This window comes from Micromys minutus, assembly GCF_963924665.1.
Source record: "Micromys minutus genome assembly, chromosome: 10".
In the NCBI taxonomy this organism is placed as follows: domain Eukaryota; kingdom Metazoa; phylum Chordata; class Mammalia; order Rodentia; family Muridae; genus Micromys; species Micromys minutus.
Genome location: NC_137979.1, coordinates 52,452,675 through 52,473,420, shown reverse-complemented (window position 1 = coordinate 52,473,420; position 20,746 = coordinate 52,452,675). Strand labels below are relative to the sequence as shown.

The following is a 20,746-nucleotide window of genomic DNA, read 5'->3' as shown; positions in this document are numbered from 1 at the left end:
GCACTTACCTACCTGTCATGAGGAATACACACAGGGTAGTTTGAACAGCGCCTGGTGGTAGTGGTATTTTTACTATTACTGTTGTTACCCTTGATATTGCTACTGGAAAGCTTAGGATGTAGCTCTAGGTGGCTGTGTTGTGGGGAGAAAAAGCAGTTTGCAGCAGGGGACAAGAGCACAGGAGGCTCAGCTTGGCCCTTGGAAATTGCCAGGACACAGGAGGATCTTATGAGTTCGAAGACAATTTGCACTACAAAGTGAGTCCCAGCAAAGTGAGTCCCAGGCCTGGCTGGGCTACAGAGGGAGACTTTCTCAGGAACAGAGAGAAAGGGCTAGAGTAGTGGCTCAGTGGCTTAGAGTCTGCTGCTTTTGCAGAGAATCAGGGTTCAATTCCCAGCATCTACATGAATACTTGTAACCTTCTGTAACTCAAATTGTAGTGGATCCTCTTCTGACTCCACAGATGGCATGCACACACATGGTACACAGACAAACATGCAGTCAAGACTCTCATACGTATTTTTTAACTATATGCATATCTATGTACCATATGCATGCAGTACCCACAGAGGTCAGAAGAGGGCATCATATCCTTGAAACTGGAGTTACAGTTACTAGCCACCTTGTGGGTACTGGGAATTGAATCTAGGTTCTCTGGAAGAAAGATTTGTTTCATGTAAGTACACTGTCATTGTCACTGTCTGCAGACATACCAGAAGAGGGCATCAGATCCCATTACAGATGGGTATGATCCACCATGTGGTTGCTGGGAATTGAACTCAGGACCTCTGGAAGAGCAGTCAGTGCTCTTAGCCTCTGAGCCATCTCTCCAACCCCTCTACCTCATTTTTAAATGACCAGTCTCTCATTGAATCTGGAGCTTACCAGTTTGACTAGACCCTGGCCAGCAAGCTCATGGAAGTTTCTGTTTCTCAGCACTGGGATCACAGGCACATTATCCAGCATTTTACCCAAGGGCTAGAGTCTCTGCTGAGTAAACAAGGTCATCTCCCCGGCCTCATCTTTATTCTTAGTCATGTACTTCCTGAAGACGGGCCCTTACAGCACCTGTCAGTTGATATGGTGCCCACTAAGAGCTCAGCACTTGCAGGGAATGGGCTATCTATTCTTTGTGGCACCCTTCTCAGCCACCCTGAGCTCCTGGTGGGGACTTGTACAAAGACCCTCTAAGGTTTGTCATTCTAATTGTCATTTGGTTGGTGATGTGTCCCTGAGCATGGATAGAATAACAGCATGTAGCTGTCTGTGTTCAGGGTAAGGTGCCACTTTTGGTGTCTGACCCCATCTTGACATTGTCACCATCTCTATACATTTTCCCAAGACAGAGACAGGCTTCCTAGTGGCTGTTCACTTCATCTGATGGCCTTGTAAGCCAGGGGAGGGACTGGGGTCTAGAAACGGGATTAGGTCTCTGTTCTGAAGTGTGCATGCTCTTGGGTTTTCAGTGGCTTCTTGCCTGTTAGTTGTTGCCATAAAAGCATTTTGTTCAATGCAGTGGTGAATAGTCTCCTTTTCTGCATTTTCAAGTATATCATATTTGTTTGCAGTGTGCATCAGTTTTAATTTCTCAGCCCATTCTTGAGTCTGTCCTAGGTGGGCCTCATGATGTATAATAAGGGGTATGAAGCCAGACACTGGACTAGATGTGCCGTCCAGGAGGTAGAATGTTTACCTGGTGTGAACAAAACCCTGGGTTTGGTTCCCAGCACTCCGTGAGAGGAGGTGTGTGCTTATAATTCCAGCACCTGGGGAATGGAGAATGGAGAATCAGGTTCATCCTTAACTACGCAGTAAGTAAGGGCATCCTGGAATACCTGACATCCTGTCTCAAACAACAGTAACAACGAACAAACAAACGGGAACCCAGCAAATGCACTATAAATGTCTGATCATATTTAGGCCTCCTCCTGAGATAGGCTTCTGGTAATCTTCTGCAGCCTTTACCTTGTACAGCTGCAGCCAGAAGAAGGATGGCCAAGGCATATGACCTGCTGGCTGCATACAGTCCTCCCTAAAAAAAATGACAGTGTGATGTCCTTTGTGTGTAGCTAAGACCTCTGTCCAGAGGTCAAAAAGCTTCCTTAAGTAAAACTCAAGCCCTCGTTTGGGTAATAGAGCTCCAAGCCTTTCCCCTTGACCTTCCTAGAGGTGGTGGGCATGCCGTATCCCATGTGACTAGGGCCTGGACCAGCCTGTGCCTGTAATACTTGAGCACAGATAGAGACCTGAGTCACTGGTGAAGAGCACTTCAGGTGACAGTGCTCACAGTGGGTGGCTCACAATGGCTGTCACTCCATTTCCAGGAATCCAGTGCCCTGATGTACTTGCTGATGTACTTCCAGAGGACTTGTTTGAACCCTAGTACCCATTTTGGGTGGTTCACAGCTCTGGCTTTAGGGGGGTCCAGATGCCCTCTTCTGGCCTTGCCCGTACCTATCTGTACATGCCTCCCCACCCCACCGCTACCTCCCTTAGAGTTCATAATTTTTAAAAAGAATAAATTTTTTAGAAAGACAACAGAACCTCATTTTGGAAGGAGTAAAGTTTTGGTACTCTCAATATGACAGCTTTCAAAGACAATTCATGCCATGAATATTATTTGGATCCTGGCCAGGATTTCCAAAAGAAATTAGTGTCCTTTTTATAATGAGTTAAAATTCCTATGTAGCCCTTTGGACTGATCCCTTTGTCTGGAAGTGGTTAAGGACTAAATGTCTTTCCTGAAGCAGGTGTGCCTTTTGTCTCCACAGTAACAGCATTTTGAGGAGTAAGCTAACTAATGATTGTTTTTAAAACTGCTTACCGTAAGCTAGAAATGAAGCAGTTTTTCCGGAAAAGAAGATAATCACCCTTGACCTGTGCCACTTAATTAACCCAAGTCATTCCTGGAGAATAATCGCATTCAGTAGCAGGAAGAGTTTGTTGAAAACCAAAGAGGAATTCTTCTGCCTTTAGTGAAGAATTGCACTGTTAGTGCCTTGTAGGATTGGACAGGGCTTTTTAACCAGGGGACTGGCCACGTGGGGAGGGGCTGTTTACTGCAATGGACTGAAAATGGAGCTATGTATGAAGAATGGGGTGACGTTAATTTTCTGATTCCTCTCACGTATTGTCACTTGTCTTATGAGGCTCTATAAAAGGCTATTAGCATTTAAATAGTCACTTGAAGGATTGCGTTTTGATTGAATATCCATGAGGTCTTATGGAGCTCTAAGAGCGAGAAGCATCTCCTGTAGCTTCGCCAAGCCATCCCCTCCTGTTCTGAGAGAGTCATGAGATGTCTGCACACTGTAGATGCTGGTCCAGCGGCATCTGGTGAAATGAGAAATGAGCTATTGGCAGCAATATCCTTCTGATGACTAAATTCTTAAACTCTGGCATTAAGTGGTTCTCCTGATTTACCTAGATACTTCTGGAAATCCTTTTGTTTTTATTATTAGGTAATTTCTCGAAACAAATGGATACTAAAAATATAAAAATGTGGTGGCTAGAGGCATGACTCAGAGGTTAAGAGCACTTGTTGGTCTTGCAGAGGACTTTGGTTCAGTTCCCAGCACCTGCACTTACAACCGTCCATAGTGCCAGGTCCAGTGTCCTCTTCTGACATTTTCTTGCCCCAGGCATATATACAGTGCACATACTTTATGTATATGCAAAACACTTATACAAATAAAACAAATATTTTTTCTTTCTTTTTTTTCTTGAGATTAATGTATTTATTTTATGCATATGAATAAGCTGTCACTGACACACTAGAAGAGGGCATCAGATCCCATTACAGATTAAACTCATGACCTCTGGAAGAGCAGTCAGTAAATCTTAAAAACCAAAAAAAAAAAAAAAAAAAAAAAAAAAAAAAAATTAGGTGTGTGTGTGTAAGAGAGAGAGAGATAAAGGAGAGCAAAAGGGCACAATGAATTTATTGGGCTATCTTTTTCTGCTGTTAAACGATTCTCTTTTTAAAAGTGATGTTTATTCTTTGCAGGGAGGCGGTAGGATGGGGTGGGCTTGGGGTAGGATTGGGGTGCGCACGCAGAAAGGACAGCTTGAAGCAGTCAGTTCTCTTCCTTTCCCATGCGGGGCCAGGGAATCAAAGTCCAGTCTCAGGCTTGGTGGCAGGGCTGCTTTACCTGCTGAGCAATCTCACCTCATTGGGTGTAGGAGAGAACACTTCCCAGAGTGACCCCCAACAGCTACACTACTACTAAGCCCCAGCCCATTTATGACTGATGCCTGTCACTCGGCTGCACAGTGACTTCCTCACTTAGCAAAACAGCAGCACATTGGCCGTCCTTCCTGGCCATGCTGTGAATTGCTTTCTGGGCATTTGTTTCTTTCCTGTGAAGAGGAGAAGCCAGAGATGGGGTGGGAAAGGAGGGAGGGAGGGAGGGAGAGGATGGAGTCCTTGCAGAGCTCATGTGGACACTGAATTCACTGTGATCCCCAGAGTGGCCATGCTGGTCACTGCATTCTTTCCTCACACTTCCAGTGGCAGAGCACCTTACCATTTTCACACCTCTGCTGTCAGTACAGGTCACACGTAGACTTGACTTTAATGCCTGTAGAACACGGAAAGGTTTATTTTGTGTGTCTGGGTATTTTGCCTACATGTATGTGCCTGTGTGCACCACATGCATGCCTGGTGTCCTCCGAGGTCAAAAGAGGATGTCAGATCCCATGAAACTGGAGTTAGCTAATGACTGTCATCCATCATCTGGGTGCTGGGAGCCGAGCTCTTCTGCAGAGCAGCAAGTGCTCTTCACCGCTGAACTCTTTCTAGTCCTGAAAATACCAGTTTTGATAATGTAATTTAGACTCATATTTCTTGGGAGGCAAAAAAAAAAATCAAAACAAAACCTTTTTTGTTTGTTTGTTTGTTGACTGTCTCTCTAGGACTCTGGATCGATTTGGAAATGTCTTACAATGGGTCCTTTCTGATGACTCTCGAGACCAAAATGAACTTGACCAAACTAGGTAAAGAGCCTCTTGTTGAAGCCCTGAAGGTTGGAGAAATTGGCAAAGAAGGGTAAGGGGCTATATATGAATTTACTAACCAACCCTGGGGCCCAGCCTCTCCCTGCAGCCTGTGAGAAGCAGGTCGGCACGTGGGAGCCCCTGAATGGTCAGCAGGCTCAGTGTCAGCGCTTCTGATCACAGAGAACTTTGCACCCGGGGACCACTGTAGCAGCATACAGTAGCTGTTTGTTGGTGTCATCAGTGGCAGGGGTGACACTGTCTGAATTACCCAGAAAGCATCACTGGCACAGACAAGCAGGACAGACTCCTCTGAGCATAAACTGTTCTGTTCCGAGCCACAGACAGCAGCAATATGTGGAGCAGATTAAGGTCCCCTGGGGTTCTACCACTTTAATCACCAGGTCAGAATTATTTATAATGAGATGGTTGATTTTGCAGCTAAAAGAATGCTCCGCAAGTGTTCTGAGAAGCACTTTCCCCAAATAATACAATATCGATTTGCTTAGTAAATTCTTCTCTTTGTAGACAGTACATCTGTTACCCAGAGTTAATCTGATTTAGAAATATTCCAGAATCATGAGGTAATTAATGAGCCTGAACCCACCTACTCCTATCCCTCTATCTCCCCCCCACACACCCCTGCTTTGATGACCAGATCCTCAAACACCTTAAAAGTCACTGTTCTGGTTACACACCTAAATGATAACTCTGTTTTAGCCAAGCTAAAGGATATGGCCTCTCCCATCCCTAGTCCCTCCACAGGGACCAAACTGCAGTGGCCGGGACTGCCACGGTGAACCAAATGAACACTGGCTTTTTGCTTAGTTGCAAGCTGACTGACCTCTTCAGGCTTTCAGTGCTAATAGACCAAGGAGTCGTGTCTTCAAGGACATTTTTTTGCTTAGATCATCTTGATTTATCTGGGTTATGTGTTGAAATGTTCCTGTTTTAATAATTGGAGAATTGCACCTGCTGTATGCAACCTAACGTATATCTGCTATTTTCCTTTCGTTTTTCTGCTAATTGTTAAAATGTATTTGGATTCGGCAATCTGTGGATTTGTATTTTCTGGTGAGTGGTATTCATCAATTCCCTGTGTAGCATTCCACACCCTGTGTGTGCTGAGCCTGATTTGGTGCCATTTGAAGCCACAAGATAATGTCATTTCATCATGTTCCCAGACACGAAGGCATAGTCCAAAAGCTTGGGAAGGCTGAGAGCGGGGTGACAGAGTCTCCTCGTTAAGAAATGCTGGGGCCCTGATCTAGCCTGTAGTCAGACCTAACTTTAGCTGCTGTTCCACCCCACACTGACCCCTAGAGCTGAGCAGTGCTAGTCTGGCGTTCTCTCCAGTACTTTTTAAATGTATCTACTAAATGGTAGTGGGACAGAGCAATCCGTCATCATCAGCATTTGAATAAGGACCTTTTAGAAACAGCTGTACCCAGCACAGGGCTTCAGGCTCTGTTGGAAAATCGAGGCGTACACATCAGGTGGGCAGTGGACCACTTGGTCTGAGTCTCATCTTTCACACACTCCACAGTGACTGTTGTTTTTCTAGCTGTCTTAGCTTTACATCCGGTTTACATCCACAAACTGGCTGTTCACGGGGTGCCATGTTTCTTTAGACTGAAAAGACTCCCTGTCTTTGGGATTGTGGCTTTCATGGTAGGATGTATTTCTAAAACTATCGTTTCATAGAAGAATCCTGAATGTGTTGTCTATCTTCTTCCTGTGAGGATATTAAATATACATTAATATGTAATTTGCAAAGAGAAATACACTCTTAGAGCCCTTCCTTTGTGAGGAAAAAGGCCTGAGAAATAGACCCTTGGAGAAGCTAAGCACTCCAGACCCCATCTTTATTGCAAAAAAAAAAAAAAAAATTTCCACAGCCATAGTTTGTCTCAGAATTCTGAAGTGTTGAAACCCCTTGAAAGCCAGTGCATGATTCCAGAACCTCGTTCCAGAAGCACTTCTAAAATCTGCTTCCTCCGTTCCTCAGCTGTGAACATGTGTAGCCACCTTGAGGCTAAAGAGAGGAGAGACACAAGGCAGTCCGTGTGGTGGCTGTTACTAATCGTCGATGTCTTTGTTAATACTGAACACCCTAGGACTTTATAGAGACCCACGACAGCCTCTTCTCCAGGCCTTCTCTCTAGCCACCTCCACCTCTCCAGGCCTCAGGCCACACATGGGTTTGCCACAGGGCCCACCTTTGGCAGGGCCATGGTGGCCTCACTGTTTTGCTTATAGTGGTAACCAGAGAGCAAGATGGAGAAACTGAAATCCAGGTTGGTTTAGTCTGAAGGCTGCTCCCTCTGACAGTCATTTATGGGCATTTGTCTTCTAAGCTTGTACTTCCACAGACAGCATGTCTTCTTATCGAACACTGTAGTTAAACTGCTTTGGGGCAGTAAGGCAGTCAAAATGGAAGGACAGGGAATGTAGCTCAGTGAGAGAGCTCACTCTTACCGTGCATAGGATCCTAGGCTCAACCCACAGCACTATGGGAGTGGAGGGGAAGGAGGTAGTCTGAGCAGTCTAAACTTTAGGAAAAACCTGTAAAGGGCCTTTAAGTTAGAGGGAATCCATCCCACATGACAGATCCTTAAATACATAGTGGGGTGAATTTGCAATGGATTTGGTGCAGCTTGGGCCAGTGTGTAGTCTCCCCACCCTTACCTGGCCCTGATCTTCTTAGGAGCCAAGTATACCATGGCTAGGTCTTGTCCTCTGTGTGTGTGTGTGTGTGTGTGTGTGTGTGTGTGTGTGTGTGTGTGTGTGCGCGCGCGCGCGCACGCGAGTGCATACATGAAACTGGTATCTTATAAGTAAAAGATAGCTGAATTCTGAGGAGTGAGGTCCCCCTGGGCTATTGAATATGTTTATTCACTCTTCACTGGAAGCTTTTTACAATTGCCTCTGGCATCTGTCATTCTTTTAACTATTCCAAAAAGATAGCAGTCAGCCTGCTTTGCAGGTAGTTTGAGAAACTGCTAGACTGGGGCTGGAGAGATAGCTCAACTATTAAGAGTGCTGGTTGTCCTTCCAAGGGTCTAGAGTTCAAATCCCAGCACCTACATAGAGGCTCACAACCATCTATAACTCCAATCCAAGGCCATCTATTGTCTTCTGGCTTCTGTAGGTACTACACATGTGTATAACACAGACATATGTCCAAGCAAAAAGAGACAGACAGACAGACAGACAGACAGACAGACACACACACACACACACACACACACACATACACACACACACACACACACACATATACACACACAGAGGCTGACTGACTGCTGGAAGTTGCCAGAAGTGATAATGATTATTCAAACAAGAAATAAAACATTTGGTCTGAAGAGATAGCCACTCTCCCAGAGGGCCTGATTTCAAGTTCCAGCAACCACATGATGGCTCACAACCATCTATAATGAGATCTAATGCCCTCTTCTGGTGTGTCTGAAGACAGCAACAGCGTACTTACATATAATAAATAAATCTTTGAAAGAATGAAAGGAAGGAAGGAAAGAAGGAAGGAAAACATTTGAGCCAAGCATGGTAGTTCATGCAGGCAATCTAAACACCTGAGAAACTGAGGCATGAGACTTAGCCTGAGTCTGAAGCCAACCTAGGCTACATAGTGAGTTCCAGGCTAGCCTAGACTGACTACAAAGTGAGATCCCATCTCAAGAAAGGGGAAAAAACGCCCAAGATAGACCACAGTAGAATCATTGGCTTTCTCTTGTGTCTGACTCTAGGCACATTTCTCAAGTGGTTTTTACCAGAGGCAGCATAACTGGAAAGAAGTCTCTTCAGCGGCTCTCTGGAGATAGAACACTCTTCTGGAATTTTGAATTGTGTTTAAAGCCAGTAGTTTCTCACATCCTACACATCTTTTCTGAGGACCTCTCCTGTGTCTTTAACATTCTTGTTGACATCATAAGGCCGAGAGCATAAAATGCACATTTAGTTGTAAAAACTGTGTCTGAGCCAAACATTAGTAACACAGTGGTCCTGGGCTCCACATCAGACAGTTCTCATTTTGGGTGATAGAAATGCCGTTTAGACTCTGATGCACTGTAGCCTAGGAGCATTATCTGAATTTCTCACTGGAAGCTGCAGGATGCAGAGGATTCATTCCTTCTGGAACCTCAGCGCTTACTGCAGCACTCACCCATTGGCATCTTTCACCCAGGGGTTGGAAGTGCAGATGGCACACATTGACGGGGACACGAGGGTCCTGGCTCAGCAGATCTCACTGTGACCCCAGATGCTTTGGGCTGCGCGTGGATGAGGGACCGTCCTGTGCTGTTAGGCCAGCTCCCATACCTGTCAGCGTGAAGCTTGAAAGCTGGCAGCACAGTTGTTTGACTGGCGGAGATATGGGGCGGTTGTGTAATCTCTGGCAATTTACATTTCTGACTCTCCTTATCTAAAATCCCAGTTCAGAGGGTGTTTTGTTTTGTTTTGAGAATTGAATTTTCCATGTAGATTTGAAACCCAAGAGCTCTGTGAGGGTGGCCTTCCTACAGAACCTCCAAGGCAGCTCTGAGCCGCAAGGACACAGAAGCATTCTAAACTAGCCTGGTCTGTTGGGGGAATGGGAAGCGGGCATTTCGGATGAGGAGAGGCTTCTCCAGGGGACATCCCCTTCAACATTGAAGTCCCGCATGTGGGTGCGGCTCTGGCTTCATTTCAGAGTCAGGGTAAGAAGGATTCTTGTGTCCTGCCTGGGAGGGCGTCAGTGAGATCTTCTTACAGCCAGCTCTGGTTTCAGGGTGAGAGGCTCAGCCTGGCCCTCTCCTGCCTGCGGCTGTGTGCTCTGCCCTTGACCCTCATTAGTCAGGAGACAGTTACCCCCGTGGATTTCCAGTGGCTCAAGGAGGTGTGGAGAACCTGAGAGCAGTGGCAACAGGGAGGTTGGGCCTAAGCTGCACCATCTTCTCTGGCCTGAGTACTTTGGCCTGGTCAGCAGTACTAGGCTGTGCCTAGTGATCATTTTGTTGCCCAATAGTTTTCAGAGACAGCTCTGTCCTTTGTTCCTGTCATGCCCAGCCAAGTCCCTGAGCTGTAGAGATGGGGCCCAGCTAGAAATCTCATAAGCAGGCAGACACCATTGCTCGGTCAGGAAGCCCCTGGCACGCCTCAGAAGGAAACTATGATCCCACAGCTCTGCTGTGATCAGGGAACCCACACTCTTCTGGAACCCTAAAGAGTTTAGTGGAGCTGGAGAGATGGCTCAGAGGTTAAGAGCACCAACTGCTCTTCCAATGGTCCTGAGTTCAAATCCCAGCAACCACATGGTGGCTCACAACCATCTGTAATGGGATCTGATGCCCTCTTCTGATGTGTCTGAAGACAGCTTCAGTGTACTTACATGTAATAAATAAATAAATCTCAAAAAAGAATTTAGTGAAGGGCAATGATCTATGAACGGGCTGGAAAGCCTGGCCTTTGAATTTGAGCTGTTCTAGAAAAGTCCCTAAGTTCTTATGTTAGGTACTTTTTGAGGGGGGAGGAGGTCCCTTGAGACTTAGCACCTTGTGGCTTTGGGCTTTCTCTGTGACCCCTGCCCCCAGAGGTGGAGCAGGCATGGTGTAATGTATCTAATTTTACCAGTTCGGTCAAAACTAACTTGAGGGGCGATTAAGCCATAGACAAGGGACTTGCCCATACACCTCATCCTTAGTAAGGTAGTCACGTCACCAGCATTACACTGCCATCATATAACCCTGCCAACAGTTCGTTCTTTCCATTTACCACCCCCCCCCCCCCAAAGCTTGGCGCCTACATTTTATGTGACTCCATCCCACTCCACCACCTGTCTTTCTGGTGCATGCTCAAAAGCAAACTGTTCTGAGCTCAAGTCCTCTGCAGTCCTGTCAGGGGACTTGGTGCTAGAATTTACTGAGTAAACAGCCAATCCAAGAACTCTTGGATTCTCTCTTAGTAACATTGACAATATATAACAGAGGTTTCTTCTTGACCCTCTGTGTGTGTCTGTGTGTGTGTGTGTCTGTGTGTGTGTGTCTGTGTGTGTGTGTGTGTGTGTGTCTCTGTGTGTGTGTGTGTGTGTCTGTGTGTGTGTGTGTGAACACACGCATCCATGTGACTCCGTCTCTGTTCAGTTGCAGGCCCAGGGCATACTGTTTGGCTGACAGTGATGAAGAATCCTCCAGTGCTGGCTCCTCTGAGGAAGATGATCCACCAGAACCCAGTGCTGGAGACAAACAGCCGCTCCCTGGGGCTGAAGGGTGAGTGGATGGGGCTTCTGGAGGCTCTGGTGGTCAAGGGAGCAGCCAGGAGTCAGCCTGTCTTTTCCTTTCCCTCTGAGCTTCTTCCTGACGCTTAGTGAAACATCCTAAGAGGAAAGACTTTGCCTTTGCCCTGCAATGTGAGTAAATATCAGAGACTTTGAAGGAAAGGCTTGTCACTAGGAGTGCTCCCAGGTCTTCAGAGGGTGCAAACTGCACACCACCTCCCCCTGGTGGTCTCAGAGAGAAGGGAACCGTGTGCACCACAGCCCCATTTACTTGCTGTTGCCCTCTTTGAAATCATACAGGTGAGAAGTGAACATTTGCCCAGCACAGTCGGTAGCTCTTTGAACTAATAATGTTTAGGGTTAGAGGTGTTACTTGGTTGTAGCATGCTCATCCAGCATGTGCAAAGCCCTGGATTCAGCCCTACCCCCAACATACTCTCTCCATGATGTCTGAAACTGCAGAGGGTATGAAGAATCCAGTTGTCACTCTACCTGTGTCTGTGATAGTGAGCAGGGCCAGAGGCAAGTGCTACTTCTCTTGGCTTGCTAGCATATCCACTCGATGGAGCTTTTTTTGGTTTGTTTGTTTGTTCTTTGTTTTGTTTTGTGTTTTGTTCTAACCCTATGAAGAAAGAGGTGCAGGTTCCAGGCCCTTTAAAAAGCTCTAGGCTTTGGTGTGACAGTCTGTTAAGTTGCTGCTTTGCTGTCAGTGTAGCTTGGGTCTTATGTGCTATCTAGAAGCAGAGGTTCCCCAGTAGGACAAGGACTCATGCTGAGTCTCAGAGTGGTACAAAGGGGCCACCGCCTGGATGGGATGACTCTGTCCAGATGTCCGATGTCCCGTCTGATGTCTGTCTGACCTGAGCATGTTCTTTAAAGTAGTTCCCAGCCAAAGGGGGTTCCACCCCGACAGGGGGACAGGCACATGTTTGATTATCTCAACAGGGAGAACATTCTTGCCATCTAATCCTTGGAAGCCAAGAATACTACTAAATGTTTTATGTACACAGGACAGGCCTCCTCAAACAGAGTGACCCGACCACAGTGTGTGTCGTGTCACAATGGGAAAGCTATTGGAGAGTAGTGCAGTCACAAGGCTCATGGTAGTGGAAGGTATTTAGGGACAGCGAGATAGCTTGACATACACTTGCTGCCAAGCCTGACAGCCTGAATTTGATCCCTGGGAACCCTACCCTCCTGACGCACAGGCTAACATACCTCTGCATTCTGTATTTGAAGGTATGTTGGAGGTCATCGAACAAGTAAGATTATGAGGTTTGTTGATAAGATCACCAAATCAAAATATTTCCAAAAAGCAACAGAGACAGAATTTATTAAAAAGAAGATCGAAGAAGTTTCTAATACACCACTGCTGCTAACTGTGGAAGTACAAGAGTGTCGAGGGACCTTAGCGGTCAACATCCCACCGCCCCCGACTGACCGGATATGGTGCGTATATGCCCTAGTGATCCCCTTACCATGTGACCATAAAGTCCCAGCCTGCTTAACCCTGGATAAGAGCATTTCCACACTGTCTTTATGAGACTCGAGTCAATCATTAACCATAGTGTTTTCTTCCATGACTGTCTCTTGTACATTTTTAAGAATGGTCTTCATATGTCAAGAAGAGTTAAGGTGAATGAGGGGCTATTTCTGTGCTTGGTCCTCTTTTCTCTAAAGCTGACTTATCCACCAATAATAACAATTGCCCTTTGTAAGTCAGCCCGTATTTCTGCCCAGCCTGGGTCAGAACCACAGCACTGGCTCAGTCTTCTTAAGGCCTTCTTTCTTGACAGATGACAATCACATGCAGCAGAGTCCAGGCAGTGAGGAGATGCTCCCTCAATGAGGTCTTGGTATTGGAGGCTGCCTCTTACACTTGTGATGGGAGGCTCTCTGAGGAGGAGGCTCTGGGTGGGAGTACCACCTGGGGATGCTGAAGATACAGACGTGACTGGCATACTCCCTAGGCTTTCAGCATTGGAGATGTAGGGGAGGGCTGTTAAAGTGCTCAAGCCACAATTTAGAATTGATGAATGAATTATTCACAGGCTCAGCATCTTTGTCTGTGAATCTCAGTTTAAAATTGGTACTCTAAGTTCTATAAAATAGTCATAACTCTATGTGGTAAGGAACAAGGTCTCAGAGCTCTCACTGTATTGCAAATGTCACTCATAATGAAGACACAACTCTACAGTCCATCACAACAAGGCCACTGCACCTCAGGCCCCTGGCATCCAGCAGGCTTCGCAGGAATGTTTGACAGAGGGTCTCTTCCAGCCACTGATCTTTCAGCGGCAATGCAAGTATTTCCCAGTAAAACTCAAGTGTAGCTTTTGTAAATGGTTTAAGTATTACTTAATTTTTTAAAAAATGTATTTATTTTGTTCTATGTGTACATGTAAGCACCCAAGTGTATGTGTGTTGCCCAAGGAGGTGAGAAGAGGGTGTTGGGTCTCTTGGAACTAGAATTACAGATGGTTCTGAGTCACCATGTGGGTGCTGGGAATTGAACTAAGGACCTCTAGAAGAGCAGTCAGTGCTCTTAACCGCTGAGCCATCTCTCCAGCCCCGATAAAACATTTAACTGCTGAGTTTTAGATAGAGCAGATAATTCACTGGTAGGAAAGCATGTACAAGGCCCTTGGTTCTGTCCTTCACACCACAAAAACATAACACTAACAGCAACACAAAACATAATTGAAACACAGCAATTTGGCATTTATACTTTGTTTCTATAGCATTGTCAATGACAGATTAAAGTATTAGGTAGTTTGAGAACACTCAGTATCTTATCTAGACTTTTTAAAAAGCATTAAGTACTGAGTTTAGTTTACATGTTTATTTCTGTCCCCCCCCCCCCCATCCCCATCTCTGCCCACCACTGTGACTATATCCTATCATGAGATTCCATTCATACATACAGCCAAGAATGGAGTTCCAGCCTTGAAAACTAAACAGAATTTTAGATAACACATTCCTGGCAGTGGGACATGGACACCATTTTAGAACACAGTAGGTAACATCTTTACTTTGCATTATACAAGGACTGGTATCTAGGTGTCAGCTACAGAAGTGAGAACGGATAGTTCAAAGTGTTTCAACCGTTTTCTTTTTCTTTTAAAATTTATTTATTTTATGTATATGAGTACACTTGTAGCTGTCTTCAGACACACCAGAAGAGGGCATCAGATCTCATTACAGATGGTTGTGAGCCACCATGTGTTTGCTGGGAGTTGAACTCAGGACCTCTGGAAGAGCAGCCAGTGCTCTTAACCACTGAATCATCTCTCTAGCTCCCCCAAAGCAACTCTTATGAAGGAAAACTTTAATAGAAGGCTTATAGTTTCAGAGGTTTAGTCCATTATCATTATGGTAGGAAACATGGCAGTGTGCAGGTAAACGTGGTACTGGGGGAGCCGAGAGTTTACAACTTGATCAGAAGAATCAGCAGAAGGAGAGTGTGTTCCACACTGGGCATAACTTGAGCATAGAAGCCTGCGCTGATAGTGACACACTTCCTTCAACAAACCACACCTCCTAATAGTGCTATTCCCCATGGCCCAAGCATTCACACAGGAGTCTATGGGGCCATTCCTGTACACACACACACATACACACACACACACACACACACACACACACACACACACACACACACACACGAAGCTATTCACACACCACACTAATGTTTACTTTTATCATTATCCACCTTAAATTGACTGACAGTATTTATTTTTTGGCCTTTCGTTCACAACTGGAGATAGTTGTGGGGTCTCGACACGCCTATGTCTGTTATGTGCTCACGACGTCACAGGCAGCGAGGCTTTCGGGACTTCTCTGTTCCTCTTTATTTTTTAGTCAGTGTCTTTGATCTTCAAACTAGGATCTTCCTGCCTCACCTCCTGAATGCTGGGATTACAAGTGTGCCACCACACTCTGCTGCCCTGGACACTTTGCCAACAGCTCTGAGTGCCAGTTGAAATTATAAAAGGGCACAGTGTGACGGGTGTGACAGGGTGAGGTAGGGTAAGGCAGCACATTACTGTCACCTGCGCTCTCAAAAGGCAGAAACAAGAAGATTTGGAGAGTTCTAAGCCAACCTGGCCTTCGTAGGAAGACTGTGAGAAAAGCACAACTTGGTACATGGTGAAAAAAAGCAGTAGTATATAGACCATTCTCTGCCTGAGCTTGCTTAGGAGAGTGCCTTCTCATGGGGGTGGCATTCAGAAGGAGGCTGTGTCTTCCAGAAGTTCTGGCTTAGATGTTTTGGTTTTTATGATGAGCACATCTTATTGTTGTTAAAAATACAAAGAAAAAAGATTATTGCCATTTTAACGAAATAAAAACCCTAAAGCAATGCTCAGTTCTTAGCCTTCTGAAATTTGTCATCTTTTGTCCATTGTCAGCACTGGTCTGAATGCATCAGAGCCCTGACACTGCCCAGCAAACACAGGCATTCAGAACTCTCCCATGCTGTGCTGAGTTAGGAAGTGGCGGTTCAGAACTATGAGATCATTCTGTGATAAACCCATGCCAGTGAGGAGTCTGTGGTACCAGACACTTCCTTTGTCTCTTTAAATGTGGTTACTTTCTTCTTCACAAAGGTACGGTTTTCGGAAGCCACCATATGTGGAGCTGAAAGCTCGGCCAAAACTTGGAGAGAGAGAAGTAACTTTAGTTCACGTGACAGAGTGGATAGAGAAGAAACTGGAACAGGAGCTTCAGGTAAAACTGCCCTGTGTTTGCCACAGAGTAGAAGCACACTGAGTGGATGGAGGGCCTGGACCTCCTCCAGAGAAACCCAGCAGAGGTGCTTAGAGACTGGAGGATGGTGCCCTGTCCCCATGAGCCTGCAAAGACTCTCCAGGCTTTGTCTTTGTCCTGCAGGAAGTCGGGAACTGGGCAGCCAGCAGTAGCACCTAGCTGGTGTGCAGGAAAAATGTTCCCCGACTCTGTAGCCTTACTTTGTTTGTTTAGTTCATATTCAAAGAATCTGTGCCGGCAACAACTGTCCTGGGAACCTGAAGTCATTCTGGCCTCCCTTAATGTGTAAGCCAGAGTTCGACCTCCAAACCTGCTTACTTCTTTCTGCCGCCACGGAGAGCAGCAGGAGCTCGGGCCTGGGATGCACTATTTCTTTCAGATTTTGATCAGATTTTTGTTTTGTTTTACTTTGTTGTGGTGATAGAAATCAAACTCAGGGCCTTACTTATGCACAGCAAGCGCTCAACCACTGAACCATCTTACCCACCCCAGCCACTTGAGCAAATATTTGAAGCATGGCTGTCTAACTAGGCATGGGGGTGAATACCTTTAATCCCAACACTTGAGAAAAAGGCAGACCAGACTGCTCCACATATTGAGTTCCAGGACAGCCTGGAGAAATCCTGTCTCAAAATTTAAATAAGTACCTCAAAATTTATGGGTTAACAAATGGTTTATTTACTTAGTCATGAATTTACCTCTTTGAAACATATTTGCATTCTTTTTCATCAGTATATTTTAAGTTTGGGGTGTGTGTGTGTGTGTGTGTGTGAGAGAGAGAGAGAGAGAGAGAGAGAGAGAGAGAGAGAGAGAGAGAGAGAGAGATTCTTCAGGGACTGTCCACCTTGTATTTTGTAACAGGGTCTCTCACTGGCCTGGAACTGGACAAGTAAGTCTAGACTAGCTGGCTGTGGAGTTCCAGGGATCTGTCTGACTGTCTCTGTTTCCCCAGCACTGGTGCCCAACTTCTGGGGTTTCAGTAGTCAAACTCAGGTCCTCACGCTTGCAAGGAAAGCACTTCAGGAATGAGTTGTCTCCCCAGGTCCCACTCTAAGTTTGGGGGGGGTGTCAGAGGACATCCTGCTGTTAGTTCTCTTTCACCGTGAGAGTGTTGGTTAAGCTCAGACTCACGATCTAGCATCTGTACTTGCTTAATCTTTCTCCTGGCCCTTAGCTTTTTGTCTTTTTAAAAACAATTACTATTTAAGGGGCTGGAGGAATGGCTCAGAGGTTAAGAGCATTGGCTGTTCTTCCAGAGGTCCTGAGTTCAACTCCCAGCAACCACATGGTGGCTCACAACCATCTGTATTGAGACCTGGTGTCTACCTCTGGCCTGCAGACACACATGCAGGTAGAATGCTGCATACATAATAAATAAATAAGTCTTTAAAAAACAATTACTATTTAAAAACTAGAGATTAAATATAACTAATAAACAGTTTCCAATAAAAGTCTATTTTCACCAGATGGAAAAATACTTTAAACCTAGTTAGGGGGAAAATCTCATGCCTTCAGGCTTTTCATTTGTCTTACATCCCTGTGTCCTGCTATCATTTGGGTGGGTCACCCTTTTGGGGCATCTTTGACGACAGGGAGCAACAGAGATTGATTGGTGCCTGGTCCTGGAAACAGTTGGAAAGCTGAAGGCTAACCACTGCTCCTGCCGGGGGCCTGCGTGCTTGCTCGTTCCTCTAAGAGTATTGCTGAAGCTCCAGTGCAGTGTCAGAGTCCATACACACTGTTACAGTGTGCAAAGAACAATCACTATGTACGGCTGAATAGCCTCTGTACCATCACCATATTAGGATTTCTTTGAAGTGAAAAATTCAGCTTACATTTGTGCTAAGATTTAAAAGAATAAATTCACTTGGAATAATCATGGATATGATTTTGAAACACTGCAGTTGCTAAGCCAGCTCTCCTGCATTAAGGTTGTTGAACTTTTCTTACATAGTTAATACATATATACATTGTATATGATATTGAGGGTTCTTGCCTCAAAGCTGACATACCAGCTTCTTCCTGTATTTGTACTCTGGTGTGGTTCCTTGACTTTTTACTTTTTTGTTGTTGTTTAGTTTTTCCAGACATGGTTTCTCTGTGCAACAGCCTTGGCTGCTCTGGAACGCACCCTGTTCATCAGACTGGCCGTGAAGGCATAGAGATCTGCTGGCTTCTGCTTCCCAAGTGCTGGGAGTAAAAGTGCATGCCACCCTGCCAGCTCCTTGGCTCTTTCTAAGCTCAAGAATGGAGGAGCTGGCCATTTAGTAAAGTGCATGTTGCCCAGGCGTGAGGATCTGAGTTCAAATCTCAAACATCTACATAAAAATCCCAGCTCACTGGCCAGCCAGTCTAGTCACATTGATTGGCTCTAAATTCAGTGAAAGACCTTTGTCTCAATAAATAAGGTAGGAAGCAATTAAAGTTGACACACACACAGAGAGACAGCAAGATAGAACATGCTTGGAATCTATAGATACTTCATATGTGAAAGGACAATTGCCTGACACGTGGCTATCCTTTAATATCTCCCTACAGAAAGTTTTTGTCATGCCAAACATGGATGATGTTTATATCCCTATAATGCACTCGGCCATGGACCCTCGCTCCACTTCCTGCCTCTTGAAAGAGCCACCTGTGGAGGCCTCTGACCAGCTGTGATGGGTGAAGACGGGACATTCCCAGTATTATGAGACCTAGCTCAAGGTGTGGGATTTGTGGCTGCCATCTGTGCTGTGGGTGTGGCCTTTACTGGTGCCACAGCCACTGTCTCTTAAAGGACTGCTTCTGCCCTCTGCCTGCTGGCCCATTCCACTGAGGTGTCATTCCCTGCATCTGGTGACTAGTAACTGGTTTGTCTGTTGCAAAGCTTTGAATGGCAAAGGAGACTTGAAGAACTGTCATGGTAGAGCCAGAGTTACAGCTCACACCATGGCTTTTTTTTTTTTTTTAAAGTCTACCAGGTGTTACGGCAGCAAATGAGCACATTCAGAGCAAAGCTGTCCAACTGGAAGGCTTCCCTTGCCTCTTGACTCCTCCAAAGCTTTTCCTCAGGCAGCTAGTGCACAATGGAACATTTTTCCACTCTACACTTTGTCTGCATGACTGCGGCCCTCCACACTTGGAGAATGTCACTGTGGCAGCCAGAGTGTGGTTTTTGTGAGCCATTTCATTGGTGGTAAAATAGGCATAGCAACTCTTTTCATATTAAATTGTGCATTTTGGAAGCAAGCAGCCATAGAACACACCCACACTTCCACCAAGGGCGGGGACAGTGGGCTTCTTCGTGTGAACACACATCAGGCAAAGCCATGAGATCAAACCATCCCAAAGAGGCACAATCACCTTGCTTTCCAACCAATCCTGATTTTTCTAGAGACACGAGCGTATGTGACAATGTCAGAATACCGCACACAGTGATAGATTGTCTCTCCCAGGTAATGATGGGGTGGGGCCAGAAAGCTGGAGCCAGTGTTCTGGTTTCTCTGTGTGCTGGATGATGGGAAGGCCTTGTGTATCTAACTGGCTTGGGAGGTTTGTGGGCAGTTCCCTTCTCTGGTGGCCAAACGGACTTTTTCTCTACTCAGTGGCAAGCACTACATCTACACATGCACCTATGACCTTTCTTTAATGTTGCCAATTTAAGTTTGTGCATTTGTGTCAGAATGTTTAGTTTACAAATCTGGGGGCTCTCATTGTATAACTTGCTTTAAGACCTACTAGGTTTTTCTGTTTGTTTAAAGCTGCATCCAATGTCAAAATTACCTTGGGTAACTTCTGATAATACCTGTGGACAAAGTTCTTTTTTTTCTTAAACGGCACCTTGCTTGAAGATGACTTTTAAAGAAATTAATATATTGAGAACTTATTTGAGCCTTTATTTTAATCATCCCATTAAAACATGACAGATTATTTGACCATTCCAGTCAGTGTACTTGAATCCACGTCTTGTTCACTAGTCTTTCTCTGCAGTTAAAGACTAGACAGAAGCACAGAGATCCCAAGACTGCATCCTGCTGAGCTTAAAAATAAAGTGGGAATTTACAAACTTCTATTTGTTTCACAAAATAAATATGTCAGACACCAGAAATCCATTATTGCCTCTCCTTATGGGAAGTTTCTAGGTCCGTGGTCTTGGTTATTCAAACACGACTAGTTTGGTTATTCAAACATGATTAGTGGAATTGAGTGCATGCTAGTTGGTTCTACCCCACCCAGTACTGCAAAGCCCAACCTCTGGCATATTTGTCTACCGTACTTCGACTCCCTTAGGAGGCCCGATTTAATTACCAACCCCTCCTAAGGCTTCAGCCGCCTCAAAGCCTGCATGCATCCCATTTCATTTTACCACAGGCAGACGTAACGTGCCTATCGCCCGCACTAAGGTTAGGACAAAGTACAAGACCTTTAGTATCACTCGGGCCAGTTATTACCAAACCTAGGCCTCAGTATACCATCTGCTCTCGACTCCCAAAGCACCAGATAGTAGGCTAGTTTTAGTCTGTAGCTAGCGGTTAAAAGGGCCGCCCGCGAAGAGCAGACGGCCCCAGTTATGCGCCAGCAAAGTGCTATAGCGCTGCAGCTTAACCCCCGGCACCACGAGAAGGTGCGCCGGGGGCTCAAAGGCAGCGCGTCGGCGACAGTGACACACGCAGACGCCAGCAGTATTGTTGAAACACTTTATTCAGAGGGTTGGGGAAAGTTTGTAGAATTCCA

At 45.6% G+C, this 20,746-nt stretch overlaps 1 protein-coding gene across 2 annotated transcripts in view; it reads left to right on the top strand.

Annotated features, from left to right (window-relative positions):
- TEX2 (testis expressed 2) overlaps nt 1-19,955 on the top strand; it is a 104,127-nt gene extending 84,172 nt beyond the window's left edge. The window contains exons 8-12 of one of the 2 annotated variants that reach the window (XM_080922529.1): nt 4,915-5,047; nt 11,130-11,255; nt 12,503-12,712; nt 15,871-15,991; nt 18,569-19,955. In XM_080922529.1, coding sequence (XP_080778655.1) covers nt 4,915-5,047; nt 11,130-11,255; nt 12,503-12,712; nt 15,871-15,991; nt 18,569-18,691 — 713 coding nt within the window. In that variant the 3' untranslated portion in view covers nt 18,692-19,955. Of the gene's footprint in view, nt 1-4,914; nt 5,048-11,129; nt 11,256-12,502; nt 12,713-15,870; nt 15,992-18,568 lie in introns of those variants that run through there. The other variant, XM_080922530.1, reaches the window with a different exon arrangement.
- Nucleotides 19,956-20,746: the final 791 nt, after the last annotated feature.